At 46.2% G+C, this 16,885-nt stretch overlaps 1 protein-coding gene across 3 annotated transcripts in view; it reads left to right on the top strand.

The window, feature by feature from the left end:
• The window catches only part of MMP24 (matrix metallopeptidase 24), a 44,384-nt gene extending 27,763 nt beyond the window's left edge, over nucleotides 1-16,621 (top strand). For all 3 annotated transcript variants that reach the window (XM_077787033.2, XM_021546300.4, XM_021546301.4), the window contains exons 6-9: nucleotides 9,990-10,204; nucleotides 11,517-11,655; nucleotides 12,560-12,826; nucleotides 14,105-16,621. In XM_077787033.2, coding sequence (XP_077643159.2) covers nucleotides 9,990-10,204; nucleotides 11,517-11,655; nucleotides 12,560-12,826; nucleotides 14,105-14,442 — 959 coding nt within the window. In that variant the 3' untranslated portion in view covers nucleotides 14,443-16,621. The remainder of the gene's footprint in view (nucleotides 1-9,989; nucleotides 10,205-11,516; nucleotides 11,656-12,559; nucleotides 12,827-14,104) is intronic.
• Nucleotides 16,622-16,885: the final 264 nt, after the last annotated feature.

Here is a 16,885-nt window from a genome sequence, read left to right as displayed (position 1 = left end):
TTTTAGGAGCACAAGGGGAGACTGAGACTAATGGCCACAGTCTGTGGCAACCTGTGATAAATAGGTTTCATCAAACATCCCTGGTTTCATTCTTTGTGGAAAGTACAAGGTTGACAAGAGAGGTTACTTAATTAATGCAACACAGAGCAGTTGTGCTATGGAACTGTGCAGCAGAGCAGAAAAGGTATGAATTCAAGGTGAAGAAAATACTTGTAAGATGGTTGTCAGTGGGAAAGCTGGTGTTTCTCAGGGCTTGCTGCAGAGGTTGGTGGCAGGCCTGACACTCAGTGTTTCCATCAATGGTCTGCCAGTGAATCTGAAGTTGCTGCTAATAAAATGTGTGCAAGACCTGTAAGACTAAAGCAGTGTAGCAAGACATCTAAATTGCATCTCATCTGTTTGAGTCAGATTTGGTGTTTGTTTTCTGTGGCTGGATTGAGATTCATTGTTTAAGTGCAGATGCCTGGAAAAGTCTTTTCCTGGGCTAATTTCTCTGACTTGTGAAGGCAGTGGGAAAAAAACAGGCATTTGTAGAGAGCAGTCCATCCTCAGTGTGAGGCAGATATCCAAGTAAGGTCCAATATGTAAAATAAGATGGCTTAAAGTACACCCAGGGAACTATCTTATCTCATTAGTGCATCTTCTTATTGATCATTACCAGGTGAAGTTGAATGTTAATTGTCCTATGGTATTGTTTAATTATGAATACTTTAACACAGTTCATGGTCTGATGCTCAGGATAGCAGAGACTCTGGAGGGTTTTGAAATAAAGTGCTGGGGTAGTCAGTGTTAAACTTTCATTAAGTAATAGATCTGAGTGTTAAATTTGAAAGCTGCCAAAATGCCATTATGCTGTTTCTATTTTGAAATGTTGATTTAGTTCCTGTGAACTTTTATTAATCAGAAAGAAAAAAAAAACAACTTAATATATTGCAGACAGTGGAAGTACAATCAAGAAAAAATGATGGGTTGGAAAGGGAGCACATAAGGAACTGACAGCCTTCCTGCTTCACTTTTGGGATTCAAGCCAAGATCAGCAGGGGCTGAGCTGAGATCAGCGCTCTCCAGAATGGGGCTCTAAGGCCTTTGAGCTGGAATGGCTGGGGATGATGTTAGGGGTTGTAGAGATAACTCATCCTCTGGGGAGAGGAAGGAGCAGCTTCTGTAGCAGGAGCTTTCTTCCCCAGGTAAAGATTTTGGCCCTTGGTACAGAATTACAGTCCAAAAATCAAAGTTGAATTTAAAAACAGGTTTTATGCTTACGATTCACAAAGAAATTGTGGAAAATGCAGGTGATGTTTCTCCCTGGAACTAATGGTGAAAAAATAGAACCCTTCATCTGATCTCAAAACTGAGAAGGGCCTGCTGAAGTATCCTTCTCGTAGCTTTAGCAGGAACATTCAGCTAATGTATTTTATTTGTGCCACACTGCTTTGTTGTGCCTTGGGAATACCAAATGCCCATCTACCAGAGAACCTCTCCAAAAACCAAAATCTCCTGCTTTCTTGCTGCTTTGACATTCTCTTCAGTGCAGCAGCATGTGCTCAATATGTATTATTTAGTAACCAACTCTGCAAAGTCAGACACAGAGCCACTGTCTTGCCTGTAGCGTCCTTTTTAAAAAATAGTTATAATCAAAACTTCCAATTTTCAATTCCACTGAAGTTGCTAGAACAAAGAACAGAGGCTTTACTAAAGCTGAAGTCCATTTTGTCGCCTTTTGAGAATGAAGCATTTCAAATGTGGTTTATATTGTATCTGTGTTTATCCATTAGAAAAGAAACATGTCCACATCTCTCATATAATGATTTGTTGAATTTTTAATGTATTTTTTTTTCTGGATTTCTTTCAAAACTCACCCACAGAGACAGTAGGTGATGTGAGCTCTTGTTTGTGCTTCATGCTGATAAGTATAAGATCAATGTTTAAAATGTTACTTCAATTTTAAGCTACTGAGAGCAAGGCCAGCAACTCCCTGCATGACAGAGCTGTAACACAAGTCAATAATATTCCCATCTCCTGAGAGCTGCTTCCTGTAACATATTCCTTGACAAAACAAGGAAATAGCAGGGCTGTACTTTATGTGTGTTTTTCAGAAGGGTATCTCCCTCTGTATTTATGTGCCTGTGTCACAAGTGACATGCTCAGGAAGGAATTAAACTGGAAGTGATACCAGTTTGCAGGTCCCCTGGCTATCCTGTCGAGTTGCCGCTGAACTTTGCTAGTGTTGAAGCCAGGGCTGCAGGGAGCTGCACTGCAGGTGGAGAGAGGAGAGATGCTCAGCTGTGGCTGTGTCACAGAGCCTGAGCTGGTCACTCTGCAGCACTGGGCATCCTGTCCTGACGGGAGGGGCTCGGGATTCTCCCAGGTAACAAGTGACAGGAAAAAGGAAACAGCCTCAGGTTGTGTCAGGGGAGTTTTAGGCTGGGTATTAGGGGAAATTACTTTGCTAGGAGGGTGGCCAGGCATTGGAACAGCTGCCCAGGGCAGTGGTGGAGTCACATCCCTAGTGGTATTCAAAAAATGCATGTATGTGGCACTTGGTGACATGATTTGGTGGTGGGCTTGGCAATGCTGGGTTAAGGGTTGGACTTGACCACCTCAGAGGGCTTTTCCAACCTGAATGATTCTGTGATTCCATGTTTCTTCACATCCTGCTCTCCATACTGGTTTGAGGTGGGTGATGAAGCAGCCTCCCATGGGGAGTGGTTCTTGTGACACTGTCTGTGGAGCAGTTCCCTGACATGAAGTACAGGAAAAGCTCATGTGCACTGGGCTGGTTAACCAGGCCATTACCTTCAAGGACCTTTTAAAGCCTGAGGTCACAAAGGGGAGGAAGGTCTCCTAATCTCTCAAAGGTAAACAAGGTCATTAACCCTGGAGACAACCTCAAAGATGTGGGCCATCCCAAATCTCACTGAGGAAGTCTCAGCCTGACACATCTTCTGTGCAGTTGAAGAGAAGAGATCCCAGTCAGTGCACATGCTACACCCCTGAGGGCTCATGTCCAGAGTGGGCGTGAAACCACTTCAGCCCCTGGCTGAGGAGCTGGACAACACCAGCTCTGACATCCAGGAACAGGGGATCAGCAGAGCACAGTGTCATTGAGCAAGCAGGACCTTCTGCTGGCCTCACCCCCTCAGTGCAGCGTGCATGGCTTCCATCACCTCCCCCCCTTTTCCAGTGGCAGCCCATAGAGATTCTTGTAACCTACAGACCCTTGTGACCATGCCAGGTCACTTGTAAGCTACACCTAGGTGTGAGATGGCATGTGAGGGGACAGCAGAAAAACCTGGTGGAGAATTTCCATGTGGTGACACTGCACTGTGAGTGGGACCATCAGAGCAAGCTTTGTTGTCATGTGGGACCTGGAAATGTTCTCTGAAAATGTCCTCTTGGACAGGAAGAGGAAACAGTAACATCCAAGACCTCATCTGTGGAAGCTGCAAGATTTGGGACTTGTGGATCTGTGCCCCATGGTACTATACTCATTAGAGGAGAGAGGAAGGAAAATGCTTGGCAATCAGGAGTCTGGAGGGATGTACCCTGGTGCCACATCTCTGGCACATTGCAGAGATACCAGACACCCTCTCTATATTGCATCACTTCATTTGCACTTTTCTCCTGTCCACAGACTCTGTTGGACCCAGCAGGAAACACCAGACTTCACCTCTGGTGCATCCACAGATCCTCACTTGCCAAAAGCCAGATCTTCATTCCCACTCCTCTGAAACACTGGGAGCAACTGCCTGGTTCCCAGTACTGTCCTTGGGCTCCACATGATACCTGGAGGACTCTGCCAAAAGGGAGGCTGAGAGGGAGCCTATCTCTCTTGGGAGGTTTCTCAGCTGATGGAAAAACACTGGCGTGTGTTATGGCTGGGTGGAAAATACTTTTCTCATCCTACAGATTCTTCCAAGTATAGAAAAATGTTCTGTTTTTCTGTAGAGCAGATGTCAGGCTTCTGAAAGTTTTACCAGAAGGAAACTGGAGCATCTTGCAGAGCCCTAACGTCTCACCATTTGCCTGCCTAAGGCTGGGAATTTTTGACCCAGTTTTCTGGCACCCAAAGCAGAGAACCTCATTCCAGATCCCAGGAAAGCATTCCTTTGGTTTAGAGCAAGGATATCTGCTGTGGACACTTGTCTCTCAGGTGAATGCCCTGTCACCTGGGTGGCAGCTGGCATTCAGAGGAGAATGTCTGTGTGAGAAGGGCTCAAGAAACCCTTCCTGCCGCCCAGTGATGATCATGGGGGCTTTGACTGTCCACCCATTGTTCTGTGGTGCTGGGGCTTGTTCTGCACTGTGACAAGGACCCAGGCTAAGTGTGACATCTTAACTCACTTCATTCCTGAAGGCTGAGCCCAGAAGTGCAAAGTGTTCTGTGGGTGAGTCTGTCAAGTGAGTGAGGGAAAGGAGTCCTTCCTGCACTTGGAGTTTTGTGGACAATCTCTGGCCCCTGAGGGTAGCTTGTTGGCAGCTATATCATGTATTGTGAACAGGGGCCTCTGCAGTGCCCTGGAGCCTGCAGAGCAGCCAGGTGGTTTCTCATACTTTGCCTGGCTCTCTTGGATCATAGGCTTTAATTGGAAGAAGGCTGAGGAGCCATGTCTATGTACCTGGACAGCTGCTTCACTGCTGCAGAAACACGCGGGCAGCTCAACTTTTTCAAACCAAAACCCTCCTATGAGTTATTCAAACCATAACTGTAGTCTGGAGGATAGTTTTCTTCTTGGAGTGAATATTAAGAAGATAAAGACAGGCCTTTGTTTGCAAGTGGATGGTTCTCTCCCCTGAACTGACCCAAAGCCTCCTCTGTGCTGCAGGTTTGAGGAGCTGCTAGCTGGGACCAGGTGAGCCAGGAAGGTGCTGAGCCTCCAGGCAGGTGCTGTGCAGTTGAGGGAACACTCTGTCAATAGCCAGGAGGACAGTAAATTATATTTTGTCCTCAACTATCGACACAGTGGCTCCTAAATGCCTCCTCTCTCTGTGTTATCTTCACAGGTCACCTTGGTATTCAGATGGTCTGCGACAGAGGAAGCATGAAGGGAGGAGGCTAAGTGCCAGTGGTGGAAGTCACACTCTAAAGGTGATCTGCTGTGACCCAAAAGCTTTCTGACATTCTTTGCCTTGCTTCTGATAGAGAGGAAGAAACTCTTCTTCTCCACACAGTGTCTGTAAAGTCCCAGCAAGTTGCTTCCCTCCAGAATGTCGAGTTTCCAGCTCCGGGAGATTTCTTACCTGCTTCCCATGTGGAAGTGGCTGCAGGATTAGTCCCATGGGAGGACTTGGCTCTGGTGCTGGGATCACATATGATAACTAGATGACTGTGTCAGGCCCATTTGCAGACTCATGCAATAACCTCTCTCACTTAGATTTTTCTCATTAGATACTTTTCCTCTGTCTCATTCTCTGAAGCTGCTTGGAAGTGTAGCAGCAGAGGATATGGTTTGTGTGCTCTGCTGCCTGCTCACACTGGTGGATGTGATCAGTCTCTGTATTAATTACCACAGTTCCAGCACATCTTAAGTGACTCTTTGTTCACACACTCACCTCTGCTGCTGGTAAACCTGTTCCATCCTGCCTTGAGCTGTTTTGGAGGCAGGTTACTGTGATGGGAGTCTGGAAATAGGAATGACCACTGAGCTTTCCTAATGGATGGGGTCTGCTCATTCTGCTTTTGTGCCAGGTTGGACTCTCAGTGTCTTAGGTCTTATGAGGGAGCACTTTCTCCACCAATAGACAGGCTGTGGGTCTGCTTCCCATCCCCATAACTGTACACCAAATTCTGCCTGAATAGCACTTGGACCTGAGGATTTCCATGTTTTCAGTGTACTCCTCTGCTCTTTGCATGTGCACAGCTGAAGGATCACCTCCCGCCTTAAGCCACACTCAGGGACTAAGTGGAGGCAACAACTAAAAATGAAAAGGCAGTCTAGAGAGATAAATCTTCAATCAGAATAAATTAGAAGGCCTAGGTTATAAAAACAAAAATGAGTGAAAGGTAGCAAGGAAACACCTGTGCCTAGCAGAGAAGGACAGTAAGAGGAATATTTGAACTGAAATGACAAAGTCTGCATCCAAGCAGGTTGCAGACCACCTGCAGCATGTATGGGAAGCCTTGCCAGGGCTGATTTGGCCATGGCCAGCTCTGGTTTGGCCATGGCCAGCAGTGAGTACATACAGGGTCAGCTTCTCTTGTTGGGCCTGACTTGAGATCTCTCTCCACTGATCTAGCAAATGTTTTCCTTAAAGCAAATCCCTGGTTCATCTGAATCCTTGCTGCTTGGCATCGTCTTGACCATGGTGTGTACAACTGCTTCAGCCATGCCAGTTTATGTGGGCTGCTTCAGTGGAATTTTAGGGCTAATTAAAACCTTTACATCGGTGCCCTGGGTTTCAGGTACTGTTTGAACTTTCCTCTTCTCCACAGATGACTGTGACAAGCCCTGGGCACTGGAGGTGAACAGGGGAGCTGTACAGGAATGCCTGTACAGGGCAGGGCAGGCTGTGGCTGGGTACACAGGTGGTCCTCACTTGTGCAGAGACAGTGAATTAGTAACTCTAGTCATGGAGGTGTTAAATTTCCATCCTATAAGCATAACACTACAGTCCCTATTTGGCACCTTATGGTCAGATTCTTTGTGTGTCAGATTCTCTGCGTCCAATGGGTCTTTGTCAGACACATTAATCTTTTTTTTTTTTTTATATAGGTGCTACTACCGTCTCACCCTTTTTTTCTTTTTAAAGAGAGAAGAAGAAATTAATGTCATGTCCTCCTCTTACTGCTCATGGTCATCTCTGGTTTGGCATGGCAGCATTTGCTCCTTGCAAAGCGGGGGGAACAGCAAATTACACCTCTCTTGTGTTTCTGCAGCAATGGGCTACAGCTGACCCTTGTGCCAGGCTGTTAGCAGGGGAATCCTCTCAGGCAGGACAGGCATTAGAGGTTTTCCAGTGTTATTTACCAGCCACATCCACTCAAATCCATGGGGAAAGCAGCACAGGAGGGAAGGGGTCATGCTGCTGTTTAATGAGCTCAGTAAATCACTGAGGGGATTTTTGTCCCCTTGCATAGGCCCCAGTCAAGACTCCTCTTTCCCAATGCAGGCATGTTCATCTTCACTGAGCATGTGAATTGTTGGTTTTCAGGCTTCATTTCCTTGGGTTCTGTCACTGGCACCAAGTGCCATTTTTGACAATCAAAACTGGTGGTAGACCTCCTGCTCCTGCAGTTGTCCCAGGCAGGAGCTGAGCCCTGCTGCCACGTGAACAAACCAGAACCCCGGCTGTCCTTGGGCAGGGTCTGCCTGGGGCCTCTTTCCACTCCCAGCCCTTCCTGTGCACGTCCCACTGTACCGAGTCCTGCCTCCAGGAGCTTTCCAGGAGCCTCCAGGAGCCTGTGCCAGACATCCAGCTGACCTGCTGCTTTTGGGGAGGTGCCTTTGCTTCATGCCACAGGAAGGTCCTGTGGGTGTCAGCAGTGTCAGCGGCTGCCAGCAGGAACAGCAGCAGCACATGTGGACATCCAGCCACACGTAGGCATTGTGTGAAATAAATAAGATCCTGAGAATGGAGACACCCATGTTGTATATATTCTGAGGAAGGAGGTGGTTTTCTGAGTCAGCTCTTGCCATGCCCTGTGGTACCTGCTTGCAGCTGCAGCATCCTGGATGCACTCCAAAAATGCAGCTTCAAGTTTAGCTTGGTCCAAAAAGGATGTATTTAATGAACTTGAGTGTGACTAAAAGCACAGCAACTGCAGAGGCTTGGGCATGTCTCCAAAAGCACCTCCTGAGCTGCCCTGCATCACTGCTGTGGATGTGCCCACCCTGCCTGGTCCAGCCCTGCTGCTCCTGTCACAGACAATGTGTGGAGACCTCAGCTGCATCCCATTTGGGGGAAACCCACAGATCTCTAGCAGTAGCAGTAGCAGAGTTTAGAAATTTTATGGCCAACTAGAATACTGGGCACTGCCCTGGTAAGATTGGAGGGGATGAGAAATACACATTGTCACTATAGTATTTGTATCCATTTCATATAGAGAGCTTTCCAAGGATAATCATCATCAGCGAGTCCTTATGAAGTATTTCTGTAAGCAATAGCATGAAGTATTTCTGTAAGCAATATTTGATGTCTTTCATTAAAGCTCTGGAATAAAGTAAATAAAAATAGTTGGTAATAACTGCACATGGCACAAATTATCACATGATGAGGACAAGTTGCCCTGAGGAAATAGTTATCCATTTGAAAAGCTTTAGGAAAGAGGTGTAAGTCTCAAGATCTGAAAACCGAAAGCCATTGCAACAACAGACCAAAGGAACTGCTCTATTTAATTCATTAAGGAGAATTTTAAAAGCATTCCAGTCAAGATCTGTAAATGATTAAATGTTGAGACACTAAACATGAGAAAGAAAGCACTGAATTTAAAGCTGCACAAACTCACGTAATAGGTAAGGCAGACATCAGCTGCAACAGGGCTTAATCATTAGAGCTGTTTACTGTGCATTGTAGAGGATATTCTATGCTTGAAATCTGTATCTGCCCTGGAAACATTGTGCTCATTACAGGACTTGCTGGTGGAGGTTTCTGGCCTGGTACTGCAGGAAGTTGGACTTTACCATCCAAGTGGTACTTTCTAAGCATCATATCCATGAAACCTGCACATGAGATTCTTACTGTTACATCCTTATTAACAGTTATTGAGGTATCTTTCTCTGATGGCTTCTTTGTCCTTAGCTGTGAGGATGTTCCTAATCTGGACACCCTTCCTGGGCATGTTAAGCACTCATCCATTTTAGGAACCCTTTGAAAATGGAGCATTTAAGAGTAAAGCTGTCATGGGGACTCAGGCACCAAACCATTACTTCAGATTGAACAGTTCAAAATGTTTATCTGCAAAAGCTCTCTTCTAACTCTGCAGATGTGTGGACTCCATGGGTGCCTCAATCCTTCTTCATAAATCCCTTCCATGGCTATGGAGAACAGCCCAGCTCAGGGTGGCTCTTCCAGGCTGTGAGGATGAGCCTTGTCCAGGGCCAGTGTTCACCTCCAGCTGGGGTGCAGCACCTTGACCCCAAACTGTGACACTGAAACAGCACCTGTAACACCAGCCCCATTCTGCCCACAGGTGGGGGTTTATCCTACAGCCTCAGAATGAAATTTAAACCATGATCCCTGCAAATAAACCATATTCACATCTCAAGCCCACTAAAATCTTTGCTCTAGTGGCCTTCTGTTTATTGCCATCTTAACTCATGGTCTTCTCTGAGAAGCAACAAGAAATGTGACTCTCTGAGTGAGATTTGGTCCACATTTACCACTAACAGTTAATTAAAACATCCTACAGCAAGAGACTGAACCTCTGCTCCAGTCTAACTCACTTGTATTTTTATTTCTCTGTCCTTGTCAGATCCCAGAGCTGAGTTGGGGAAGGATAGAAAGGGAGAGCTGTGCTAGGAGGTTATCAGCTGAGTGGGATAAGGTCCCTTGTCACAGCTGTTCACCAGGGAAAGCACAAATTGGTCACTGCTGTGCAATAAAGTGCTCCCTGCAGTTCCCCTTACAATGTAGCATTGTTTTCCACACCCTAACTTTTTTTTTTTTCCTTCCTGGTTTTGCTTTGGTTTCCAGAGTTTTTTTGTTGCCTTTTTTTTTATGGTCTGCTAAACATTTCTATTCAAGGGTTACCACCTTTCATTTCAGTTGGGAACATGACTGGTGTGGCTCCTCCTTCCTTTTAGCTCCAGCCTCCTTGGGAAGACCTACAAAGACATTATGGCTCTTCTTCAGTTCTTATCATATTTCTATTTTGGGATAGTTTTCACGTGTGGATGCATCTTGTTCTGCTCCCCATTTTTAGGGAATGAGCTCTGCATCAGGAGTACGTAAATCCCTGGCAGTGTTGTCCATCCAGCCTGGAGCCTTTTAAAGCTTACAGAAAAAACAAGCTTGTCCACCTTGCTAAATATATTCCTTTTCACTTCTAGGTCCTCCTATAGAGCCCCTGGAGCCAACCAGGCCTTTACCAACTCTTCCTGTTCGCAGAATTCACTCCACTTCGGAAAGAAAACACGAGAGACAGCCACGACCTCCCAGTCCTCCTCTGGGTGATAGGCCAGCTCTGCCTGGCTCCAAACCAAACATCTGTGATGGCAACTTTAACACTGTGGCTCTCTTTAGAGGAGAAATGTTTGTTTTCAAGGTACTGAGAATTCCCACTTACCCATGAGTCTTCCCTTCATTTTATTGCTGGAAAAGGTTAATGGAAGTATTTGGTAGTGAGATTTGAAATGTCTGAAAATAGCTCTGTTCCTCTGGGGGTGATGACTGAGCAATATTGGAAGGAAGTGTGAGCAGATTGGTTCTGTAATATTTGGAAACAGTGCCTGTTGGGATTTACAAAGTGCCCAAGCATCCTGTGCTCCAGAGTGTGAACTGGGTGCATTGGCAGAGAATTCAGACACCACCAAGCCTGAGAGGAACCACCTATAAAGCCAGGAAGCAATACCAGTACCATGAGTAACCATGGAATCCTAGAGTGGGTTGGGTTGGGTTGGGAAGGACCTTAAAGACCACCTTGTTCCACCCTCTGCCACGGACAGGGACACCTTCCACTAGAGCAAGCCCCAACCAAGCTGGCTTGAAACACTTTCAGGAATGGGGCAGCTGCAGCTTCTCTAGGGGCAGGCCTCATTGTCTAGAGGTGACATGCATGGAACTGGGGCTCTGGGAGCACTCAGCCTACCTGGGGAGTTTGAGTCAACCTTGTAAACTACAGTCCTTTGCTCAATAACCCATTAGAGTACCAACAGAATATGGACATCCATGATCTCATTCCCAAAATACCACTAGTTTTCACTCTGCCCAATGGGTGTGAAGTGTGGAAAGGGACATATTGAAGGTTATTAAATGGACAAACCACATAAGTTGAAGAAGATTCCTGAAATTAAAACTAGTTGAAGGTGGGGATGGTATGTGGGAGAAGTGTCAAAGGTTCTGTCCTGCTCATGCTCATCCCTGAGCACCCACTGCAGCTTTAAGTAATGATCAAATATCTAAAGGGATATTTCATACTTCCTTTGTGCCTTTAAACCTTCTGTGTTTCACACAGTCACAAGGTGATGTTCAGGCTTTCTGGCTCTCCTGGGCTCCAAGAGCTAAGCTTCAACTGAACCAGGACAAGCCACAACACCTCAGTGACAAGACATGGAGAGGTTACAATGCTTACAGCTGTGGACTCGCTTTCCCCCTGCTCCTTTTCCCTCTTCTTCTTTCCACCCTTTTTCATAGCCCCATCAATCAACATTTCCCCCTTTGTGCTGCCATCTTTCCCCTACAGCACTTCCCACACTGGAGACAGTGTTGGGCTGGGTTGGAGTTGTCACCTGAAGCAAGACTCGTGTCTGTAATTGTTGTGGGGCCTAGGCAAGGATTAGCAGTGCTGGATGCAGGACCCAGCCAGGTCTGATGCAAGACAAAAGTACTCAGTCTCAAGAGGCTTCTGGTTTCCTCAGGATCGCTGGTTCTGGCGTCTGCGCAACAACCGGGTGCAGGAGGGGTATCCCATGCAGATTGAGCAGTTCTGGAAGGGCCTCCCTGCAAAGATCGACGCAGCCTATGAGCGCTCTGATGGCAAATTTGTTTTCTTCAAAGGTACAGTACAGTTCAGTATGAGCCAGCCACTCCTGCCTCAGCTCAGGCTGCTTTCATGGCATGAAAATGGTGAAAACAAGTACGCTGCACCCTTGCCCTTTTCTTAAGGGGGCACTTCAAGCAGCCACTGATCCTTAAAATACAGTTCAGTGTGGGCTGGCCTTGCCAGGACAATCTCTGATTAGAGTTATCATCAATTTGGGGATGTTTGCTTTCATGTGATAACAACAAACAGCTCCTATTTCCCAGGGAGTGCCAGTTCCCTGCTTATCTCCTTGAACACCTTTTGCCAGGTCACTGAGGCCTCTCCAGGTGCAGGGCACTCCCAAATCTCATTTCTGGACAATTGTCTCCTAAAGAGACAAAATTACCAACCTTGTGCTGGGGCCCTTTTAGCTCCTTGTATGGTGATGGCGCCTGAACAGGATCCTGTAACTTGAGAGCAAGTTGTGAGCAAGGAAGGGTGGCTGGAAAATATGGCCAGTGCAAAGCCACAGTACCTGGGCTTCTGGATTAGTGTCTGCAACTTCAGTACCTAAGCTTTCTAAACTCCTAAAATTTGAGAGGCTCAGGGAAAGGTGACAGAAATGTCTGAAAAGCTTGGGCTGATCAACTCCTCAGCCTGAGCAAAGGATGGCAGCCAGGGAATGAGACAAGTCTGAAATCATGACTGCTATGAGAAGGTAAATGGGAAAGGGCTGTTCAACAGCTCTCCCAAAACAAGAGCTGAAGAGCAGCAGATGAAATAAAGTTCAAAATTAAGTGGAGGAGCAGCTTTTTCACAGATTACAGTTAAGCTTGGAAGCTCTTAACATGATGCAGTTCAGTGTGGTTGTTTACGTTCATATCGATCCGACTCCTAACAAGACAATCTGTTTGTTGTTTGTGTCCCCACTACCTCTAGGAGATAAGTACTGGGTTTTTAAGGAAGTGACAGCAGAGCCAGGCTACCCTCACAGCCTGGTGGAGCTGGGGAGCTGCCTGCCCCGGGAGGGCATCGACACAGCGCTGCGCTGGGAGCCCGTGGGCAAAACCTACTTCTTCAAAGGGGACAGGTACTGGAGGTACAACGAGGACAAGAGAGCAACGGACCCAGGCTACCCAAAGCCCATCACCGTGTGGAGAGGAATCCCTCAGGCTCCTCAGGGGGCTTTCATCAGCAAGGAAGGCTGTATGTGTCTGCAGTCATTGCACCTGTCAGATCCGGAAGAGCTGGTCTGTGCTGGGAGCTGGGTGGTTGGATGTGGAGTGTTTTGAGTATTTTCTGATCCAGGAATCAAGTCTCAGAAGCCCTGGGGTCACCTGGGCTTTGTGAGCAGCAGCAGTCTGAGATCCTTCCTTACCCTCATCCCAACCCACACACTTCCTCAGCTGCTAAACTACATTGTGACAATCCAGCTCTGTGGGAATGGGACTTTTTCTGCCTCAATAGACCCTACCCAACTTTTCCTGGGCTCTGGTTCTGGGGTTGCTGGAACTTACATTTCCTCCTAATTTACCTGAAGTGAGCTCTGGCTCTCTGCTAAAGGCTCCAGCCTGTCTGATGTTAGTAGTTAGCCTTGAAGTTATGCTCTGAGTAGGGGATTGGAGCTCCAGAGGCTCCTTCAAACACATTCCTTTCTCTGATTTGAAAATTTCCTCCTCCTCCAGTTAGGGAAAGAGCCAACAGAAGGGGCTTGTGCCATTGAGGCTGTGTTCAAATTTGGAGCTGCAGTGTGAGAGGAGGGCTGTAGGGCTGGGCCAGGCTGGAGCGATGGCAGTGAGAGTCAGCTAAGCTGGGGAACAGTGCAGGAGACCAACACTTTTACCACAGCTGCCTTCTGTTCTCTTTTTTTCTAATATCTTGAGAGTCATTAGAAAATGGGTCATCTGGGGAGAAAGAGCTTCCAACAACACATAGCATAAAGCATCACCCTTTTATTAGCAGCAGGACAACACTGCTCCTTAACACATGCCAAATCCTTGGGATTCTGTGGCGAAAGGACTCATCTTACTCAGCATTTGCTCCCTCAAGCTGAATGAACTGAAACAGGGTGTTCTTCCAAACACAGTCATGCCCAGGCACATGCTGGCACCCTGCAGATGATGTTAATCACTTAGTAATGATGAACACATACTTACAGATGCCTTAGTAAAAAATAATTCACTGCAGAACCCTTCCTTTAAAGATAGTAGGGTTTTCTTTTTTAATTCTCAGCTTGTCTTGGCCAAGGGAAATGGTATTCCATGGGCAATGGTGAACATGCTAGCCAGGGTTACAGCTTCTCCTTTAAATCCCAGCTCCAAAATCACCTTCACTTTCCAGTGGCTTGGGAATGTTCTGGGTAAATGTGTTTTATTGACATAGGTAGTGTCCATCTTCAGGTTGTCCATACTCCCTTAATGTCCTCCCACAAGCACAGCTCATTAATGGGAAATAGTGAGAAATACTCTCTGTTTTGTCTCCTAGTTTACACCTACTTTTACAAAGGGAAGGAGTACTGGAAGTTCGATAACCAGAGGCTGAGTGTGGAGCCAGGCTACCCCAGGTCGATCCTCAAGGACTGGATGGGCTGTAACCAGAAGGAAGTTGAGCGGAGCAAGGACCGGCGCCTCCCGCACGATGACGTGGATATCATGGTGACAATAAATGACATGCCCAGCACTGTCAATGCCATTGCAGTGGTGATCCCCTGCATCCTGTCTCTGTGTATCCTTGTCCTGGTATATACAATCTTCCAGTTTAAAAACAAAGAGGTGCAGCAAAATGTTGTGTACTACAAAAGACCTGTCCAGGAATGGGTATGACACAGCCTGCTGCACATTTAAACTCACTGAGCTGATGAGGACTATGGACACACACAAAAAAGAGGAAAAAATGCATTGAAAAGCCTACCAAACAAAACTACTTCAGTGACCTACAAGTTTTGGACACCCTGGGATGGAAATAAGCAGGAAAACTGGAAAAAATACAGGCAGGCAGCCCTGCAGCATGGAGCCTCTTTCCTTTGTACTGCTTTGGTCACCTGCCAGTCACGGTGCCATCCACCGGCTCGCTCTGCCAGCACCAGAGTCTTCAAGACAGGTTTCAACTGATCTGGGAAACTCCTTCAGTTCCCTGCACCAGTGCTCCCTGTTAAACCCAGCATTCTCCAGTGTAGCTAAACCACCTCTGAACAGAACCATTTTTTAATAGCTGTCTCATAAATGAATTAAGATCATGAAATCTATGAACACGAACGATTTCAGTGTCATAAGAAGAAGACATTCTGATGCTGAATCATTCTAAAAAAACCTTCTTAGTTTATTAAAAAATCCAGGGATCTACCTGGATACGATTTTCCAATACCTGCTGGTCAGATGTTTTGTACATCCATAACTAATCAATGCTGCCACTCAGCACAGTGCACGAGGAACCACGGAGCACTCAAAGAGGTACCGGAGTGCGGAGCAGAAGCTCAAGAAGCACCAAACCAGACCTGGCAACATCAATCCCTAGACTGGGACAACCTGAATACAAAAAAAATTGGGTCTTAAAAAAAAAAAAAAATCATGGTTTTTGTTTTGGGAGCCACTCATGAAAGAAATACTTAAATGTCATGTAAGTTGGTTTAAGCTCCCTCCAGCAAGAACCCAGGAATCAATGGTTACCAAAATATGGGGAATGTGTATAGACAGACTGCACTCTGCCCGTTCAGATGCTGGGAAAAGATGAGTTGTTGTTCTGTGGCATGTGTAACTAGATTGTGGAATTTGTATGTTGGGTTTCGGGAGAACGGAAATGTTTGTTTGGAGTGAGGTCGTCATTATATTTTGCTGAAATAATCAAGGTTCCGTAAGTATTAGGCCTGTTTATAAAACCAAATCCAACCCCTGTAGATGTTACAAACATTGTATGCCTTCAGAATTTGGGGGTTTGTTTCGCCCACTTCTTCATAGGCAAATATTTGGCAAGGACCAAAGGAAGCATGCCACACAGTAGAATGAGTTTACCATGCTTGACAGAGCCATAAGAATCAGGTAAAGGCAAGAAAAATACCTTAACTTTCAGCTAGTGACTTTCCACAGATCTCTTCCTACAACAGTAGCTTCTGCTTATCCTTCTTACAGTTGTGAGTGGTTCAGGACATTTTGCCCTAGCCACAAAGTTTTGATTTTCATGTTGATGCTGATATTTTTACCATGTTGAATAAGAGTGAAAGAGCCTTTTGCAGTGCAGTGTTAACGGTGAAGTCCAGCACTACACAGAATGCCATCCATGTCAGCACAGGAATTGCTTTGCCCGCTCACCATGGGGAACAGGTGATTAACCTAAACCCTCTGCCTATAACTGAATTTTATTGAGTGCAATGAAGTGCAATGCACAGAATGTCCACTTAGTATAGAAAAAGTACAGCTTTGTAATGTCAGCTCTGAAAAAAAAACCCAATGACAACAAACACATTAAAAGTATTCCTAATTACAATGAGGAACAAAGCAGCAGAGAGATCGTTAGCATTCCAGATTGCTAATTAGTGCTCAAATATTGCTCTGGTGAAGCAGGATAGACACATAGATTAGTCTGGTGAAGCCCACTAGGACTGCATTAACATGTAGTCTCAAACTGTATTTTGTCCTTCATAACTGATTTCCATAGCCAAGCTGTTTATTGTGTTTAAACATAAACTATTACCAACATATTACAAAGTAAGTGAGAAGCTCGTAGATGCGAAACTTTGAACTGTAGTGACAAAATGTGCTAACGTCTCATGATGAGTGAAGGAGTGCGAAGGACCAAACGAAATCAGAGCTCCTGATCAGACACCCCACGCTACTCCGCGTTGCTCTGTGTACCAGGGGTGTGGTGGGACACCCCACGGCCACCTGGCACCTCGGTCTCATCTGTACGCTGCCATCTCGCCGGGACTGCAACAGCCCAAACCTTTGAGCAACTTCCAACAGCCATCATTTAAAAAAAAAAAAATATTAAAAAAAAATTGACAACTGAGAGCAATGTCTGGGTTTGTTTGTATTTTCTCCCCCTTGCCCCAAAGTTAGGTTTTTGACCTGCCCAAGGAACGAGCAGTGCAGTGCCTGGGCAGGCAGGAGGATGAGCCCTGTGCCCATGGTGCCTGCAGCAAGGTGAGCTGCTGCCCTGGGCTGCCAAAACCCAGCCTCAGCTGCTGTTCCACAGAGCCACAGAAATACCCCAGGGCCTTTTTTGCGTGCCCCGTGCCTGGCTCCTGGAGCAGGTGTTACATATGGGAGTTCC

The sequence above is a fragment of the Lonchura striata genome, chromosome 20 (genome assembly GCF_050655825.1).
Source record: "Lonchura striata isolate lonStrDom1 chromosome 20, ASM5065582v1, whole genome shotgun sequence".
Lineage (NCBI taxonomy): Eukaryota > Metazoa > Chordata > Aves > Passeriformes > Estrildidae > Lonchura > Lonchura striata.
Note: the sequence above shows the minus strand (reverse complement) of the source record. Positions and strands in the feature narration are given on the sequence as shown.